Source organism: Nelumbo lutea, chromosome 4 (assembly GCF_056320005.1).
Source record: "Nelumbo lutea isolate HS-2025 chromosome 4, American lotus-T2T, whole genome shotgun sequence".
NCBI lineage: Eukaryota > Viridiplantae > Streptophyta > Magnoliopsida > Proteales > Nelumbonaceae > Nelumbo > Nelumbo lutea.
In genome coordinates, this window is record NC_142687.1 from 40034386 (window position 1) to 40040335 (window position 5950).

General features: G+C 38.1%; 1 protein-coding gene across 1 annotated transcript; it reads left to right on the forward strand.

Annotated features, from left to right (window-relative positions):
- Positions 1 to 278: 278 nt before the first annotated feature.
- LOC148855350 (uncharacterized) lies at positions 279 to 5517 on the forward strand. Its single transcript, XM_088941022.1, has 7 exons — positions 279 to 1374; positions 3078 to 3116; positions 3218 to 3288; positions 4286 to 4350; positions 4429 to 4518; positions 4665 to 4757; positions 4848 to 5517. Exons 1-7 carry the CDS (start codon positions 773 to 775, stop codon positions 5253 to 5255), a joined length of 1368 nt encoding a protein of 455 aa, XP_088797148.1. The 5' UTR covers positions 279 to 772; the 3' UTR covers positions 5256 to 5517.
- Positions 5518 to 5950: the final 433 nt, after the last annotated feature.

The following is a 5950-nucleotide window of genomic DNA, read 5'->3' on the forward strand; positions in this document are numbered from 1 at the left end:
CTATTGCCACGTGTCGAAGCTTACCGGTTGATTGGTTATACGAGACGTTTACGGTATCAATAAGTGACAGATGATTCCTATGATACCGAAAATGAAATACGAAAGCGAAGCCTCAAGCCTGGAGGGTGGAGACGTAGCGTAGAGGGCCACGACTTTTTCCAGCCCCACCAAAGGCGGCAGATCGCCGCATACCTGCCTCGTGTGAAATTTTCTTCTGTACGGGACACGTGTCATAAGCATGACCCTCTTGTTAAAATCATTTCGAGGATGAAGAAAGCCAGAGATTCCTCGTCTCGTCTTCGCTTTTTGTAGTCTCTCAACAGAGAACAACAGAGAGAGAGAGAGAGAGAGAGAGAGAGAGAGGAGCAAGAAACAACTCATTTTGAGTGCGTTCTTCAAATTCGACCGATAGAAAGAAAAAAAAAAAAACCCTGAATTAATCTGTTTTTGGGTTTCTTAAATTAGGGTTTTAATCTGTAAGCTTGTCTCCGCCATTCAAAGCCTGCAACTTCTCTTCTGGCAATAAAATTGCAAAGAAGAAATCAACTGAATCTTCTGGAATCACTCCATTGTTTATTCAATACCCTTTTAACTTCATTTTTAAAATATTTGTTTTCGAGGGTTCTCTAAATTTGGAGGAAGTTTTTTTTCCCCAGCCTACGGACACCTCTAAATTCAGGGACAGAGCTAGGAAGAGGAATTTTCTTTTATTTTTTACTTCTCTATTGATTTTTTGTTATTCTATTTGCTCTGTGGTTCGGTTCTGTGTTATATGATCTGTTTGAGACCGACGTTACCGAAAAGTGAAACCGAGTTTTCTGCCGTTCTCCGTAATCGATTTCATGGTAAAAAGAGGACGAAAAAGCTGTCTGTAGAGAAGAAACTTGAATTCAGGTTATCTCTGGTTGCGGGAAAATCAATGATAATGGACTCGATGGGGAAGGGAAAGGAATCGCCGATGTCGTTGATTCTGACATCGGGCGCGAGTGGACGGGTGAATGCTCTTCTATCACTACGGGTGTTGAAGAGCCTGTTAATGCTGATTAATGCGTTTGTTCTGCTCCTGCTAGTGCCCTTCCGGGGACGGAGACGAAGCATTTCTCCGGCGGCAACGGTAGAGAAACCGTCCAAGGATGAAAAGCAGGAAATCAGCAGGAAGACGCCAGTCTTGCGAGTTCCTGCGGCGATGGTTCCCAGGAGGAGTAACTCGGTGGTGACAGGGGACCAGGAGGTGGCAACGAGGAGAGCGCTTGCCATCAAGAGGGCGAGGCAGGATGATGGCGATGAGTCGGTTAGGGAAGTTTCGCTCTTTGTCACCTCGAGAGGTGATACGCTGTTTACACAATCATGGGCGCCAGTTTCGATTAGGATCAAGTAAGCTTTATCTAATTGGTTAGATTTCTTTTGGTCATTGGTTTTGATTGACGGTTGTAGTTCTGATGAATCCTTGAATGCTGCAGCTTTTTCATTAGAGTTCGTGGTGATTTCTGTAGTATCTGTTACTAATACACATTCGTTCCCTCTGCCTCTGCAACTGCTCTTGATTCTCTGTTTTACATTTATTGGGTCTGTGGTTTATTAGGAACAAACAGATTCTCTCATTCTTCTTGTTTGGATCGTACTTCGAATGAATAGATGAATAACTGATTTAAGGGGAGATGGGATAAAATAATGCCTTTCTTTTTCATTTTTTTTTTCTGCAACCTATCGTGGTTGCTTTCTCTAGATTGTAATACGAAGCATATTCCTCTTCCTCCACCTCAGCTCTGTGTAAATATCTATTAGCTTTGTGTATTGTTTTGCATGTTTTGGAATTTTCCGTCTTTCTGGTTCAATCGCCGGAGTTATCCTTATCTTCGCTCCTTCAATTAAGGACGCAAGCATCCTTCCGAGCATTCTCAATCAGCTGTTACAAAGAAAAGCAATGGTGCTTACTCCATTATCTCATTTCTCACTCTGGGTACTATTCTCAATCAGCACATGATTTTCTCAGGAATGCCAATAATCGAGCCATCCTGTTCCTGCCCTCCCGGTTGTTGGTAACTCGTTCTTGTTTGGGAGACGGACGGGGGGCTCAAATTGCTTGATGCTGGTTTCATGGGGGCATCAGTCTTCTATATCTTGAATATAGAAGACTTACCAGGTCAAATCAGCCCCAAAGCATCTCCAATCTGCCTTCAAACCAGTTACAAGTGCATTTGATCCTTCAATATTACCACCCACCTTTCTATTTAGCGTAAGGACAACTCCGACCATCTTTTTACTTGCTTGTTTTTCAGATGTCATTAAAACCATACAGATAGGTTTATGGTTCCTAAGTCATGAGTTTGGTTTAGGATCATCAGACAACATTGGCAAATGACATCATCAAAGAGAGGAGACCAATCCTGATTTATTGCTGGGGATTATTATACAATCAATGAGGATGAGCTCATTAGTTGGAACCATATGGGAATTATCTAGTTAGGGAGATGTCAAAATTTCCCAAGCAACACTGTTTTGCTCATCCTCAAGAGGACAACAGGCTCATTTACTTGAGTATGTGCAGAATTCTGTTGATTAAATTTACAATGAAAAAGGATTTTTTTTTCACTGGATAAAAGTAGTGCTTCATGCCATTTACCATTATCCAGTGCTGTCCCTGCTATCTGGGTCTTGGGATAGGTGGACTGGATATGGACCTAACTTCTGCCAATTATTTTGCACAAATTGGCCGTTCTCAGACTTGAACCCATACACTCATAGAGCCAGATTCCATTCCTGACCTTAATTGACTTTTCAATCATGCATATTATTTTTGTTCTTTGATGATTACAGTTGTTGATTAGTACCTGAGGCTAGTTTGATGGCTAATGAATCTTGTATTTCCCTTTTCTTCGTCCTAGTTTGAGCTCCTAAAGTACAACCTCTCCTAATTAAATAGAACTTAAGGCAAAGTTCATGCTTTGGGATTGAACCTTTATTGTCTTTGTATTTGTTATTTTTTAGTTTTCTAATCTTTCTCAAGGAACATATGAAATTTCATGGCCCTAATCATCAATAAATAGCTACTAATAGTTAAAATCTATATTTTACAGGGGGTTGGTTGTTATTTTACATGGTCTCAATGAGCACAGGTACGTGAATATGTTCTTTGATAAAAAAACTCAAAGTCTTGTGACAGAAATTTGTAGAACTTGACGTATCATTTTACCTACATTTGCAATTTGTGGAACAGTGGCCGATACAATGCTTTTGCAAGGAAGCTTAATGCTAATGGATATAAAGTTTATGGAATGGATTGGATCGGTATGTCTCACAATGTTATCACGTATCTCTCAATCCCTACCTTCTGGTTATAACTTTTCTACTTTTCACTGCAATCCATTTGTCAGTAACTGGTCTATCCATTCCATTTGTAATGTGGTTTTGCCTTGTGTCTCATTTCCTAGTATAGTTGTGATTTATTTGGTTGGTGCTTCTGAGGATCAAGAACAGAAACCAAATAACTGAGGGAAAATGAAAAAAATAGAGAAATCTTTTGGTAAAGATTTAGATTGATGGAACTTAAACTTTTCAAACTGTTTAACTTGGGTTCTTTGAGTAGTAGATGGGTCATGCTTCTAAATTTTGCAGTTAACCATCTATTGTCTAGAGGCCTGTTCATCCCAACTAGGGTAGGGTCCTTGCTGTGTGTCTCGTCCACTAACTTGATTGTTTTTTATTTTGTCAAGATTTCCCATAAGGGGACCAGAACAAATCACTACAGAAAATTTAAGGAAAGTGAATATCTTTATAAAAGATTTAGAATTTATTTTTCAAACTATTGAACTTTGATTCTTTTGAGCCATTTCATTGTGTAAATTATAAAACTCAATGCAGTTTTTCAAGGGAAGTAATGAACAATGACATGCAACTTTTTTTATTTGGGAAACTTGATATATAAGTCATATAAGGTTATGTTCTCTTAAACTAAGATGACTGTTTTTCAAGGTTTCGTTAAGAAATACTAAGCAGGGACAAGAAAACTATTAGAAGTTATATATTTGTGAAAATTTGTTTCAGCATCTTACTGTTGCAACCTGAATCCCAGTGTTGTTGAAACGAGATGCAAAAACTTTGATACTTGAGTTTTTAATAATTCAGTTTAAAATGAAGATCTGTTTTAAAAATCTTTCTTCAGTTATTTCATTAAAAACCTTCTTAATTTTGATAGATTGTAAATGCATATGACACCATGTCATTTTATTTGTTGATATTTTGATCATTTGATTTTTTTTTTTTCTTTTTTCTCTTTTACCTTCAGGACATGGTGGTAGTGATGGTATGCATGGATATGTTCATTCATTAGACTCTGCTGTCAGTGATATGGTACAATCTTTTATTTGAACTCTATTTTCTAGAATTTTTTTTGTTCAACAATCTACATATGAATTTCAACATTTGCAGAAAGCATTTCTTGCGAAGGTTTTAGCTGAAAATCCAGGGCTTTCATGTTTTTGCTTTGGACACTCAACAGGTGCATCAATTGTTTTAAAGGTGTGTTTTTTTTTCCTGGCTACTCTATTTGATATTCTCCACTATTTTGGCTTCTATACCAACAAATACCAAAGTTTCATCTGACCTATAAACCTAGCATTTATTAGTTTATTTCTTGTCTGTTTTTTCATGAATAATAATTGAAGGCAGTACTAGACCCAAAGACTGAAGCCCTCATTGAAGGTGTGGTGTTGACTTCCCCTGCAGTAAGAGTTCAGCCATCACATCCAATTTTTGGTGTAAGAAATGCCGCTATCTACTTCATTGCCAATTCACTGATTAGTTTGTCTTCAATAGCAATTTTGATCTATTTATGTCATCTATGGCAGGTGCTTGCTCCGATATTTGCCTTTCTGTTACCAAGATACCAATTCAGTGCTGCAAACAAGAAAGGAATGCCGGTTTCTCGTGATCCAGAGGCACTAGTGGCTAAGTATTCTGATCCCCTAGTCTACACTGGTTCCATCAGGATTAGGACTGGGGCAGAGATTCTTCGTATCTCATCCTACTTGCAGCAGAACCTGTGCAAACTAAGTGCCCCCTTTCTAGTTCTGCATGGCACTGCTGATACTGTTACTGACCCTGAAGCTTCTCACCAACTTTATGAGGAAGCCTCTTCAACTGACAAATCTATCAAATTGTATGAAGGGTTCTTACATGATCTCCTTTTTGAACCTGAACGTGAGGATATTATGAAGGACATCATCAATTGGTTTAATTCTAGAGTAAAAACCTAGGTAGTGGCGTAATGCATAGTGGGTACCTGGAAGATAACCTGAAGAATCAAATGGCAATCTAAAATGTGGCACACATTTTGCTAAATTGCCACTTTGAAGTTCTCCATGAATTTTGTTCATCAGATTCTGAGGATTTTATGCAGATTTCTGCAATATCTTACGTGACACTTAATTTAATGAACACTGATTGAATGGAGTGTTCAAAAAGTGTTTGTAGACGAGACAAGCTCTTTATGGTGATATCTTGCTCTTTATCTCCTTATTTCTTTGAAGGTGAGTATGACTACTGTCTGAACCACTTATATGTAGAAGCATGCCTAGCATTATTTCTCATAAAATCTTTGCTGGCAAAGTAGGTATAATCCCAATCAGGGAATGACATGGGATTGCATTTTGGGACTGCTTTGCTTTGGTATGCTTCCTGCCTCCTAATGGCATTGGTATTTCATTTTAGTTCACTACCAAAAGAAACAATACTTAGTTATCGCTACCTTTCTCCTGAGGAGTTTATGCAAGATTGAAAATAAAGCTCAGTTTGGAAGGAGTACAAATACAAATATGTACAGTCCAAATATACATAAAATGATGCAAAATATAAGGTTTTGTACTCTACATATTTGTATTTGTACTCCTTCCATAGGCTCAGTTTCGGAAGAGTGCAAATACAAATATGCAGAGTGTAAATTCAAGGTTTA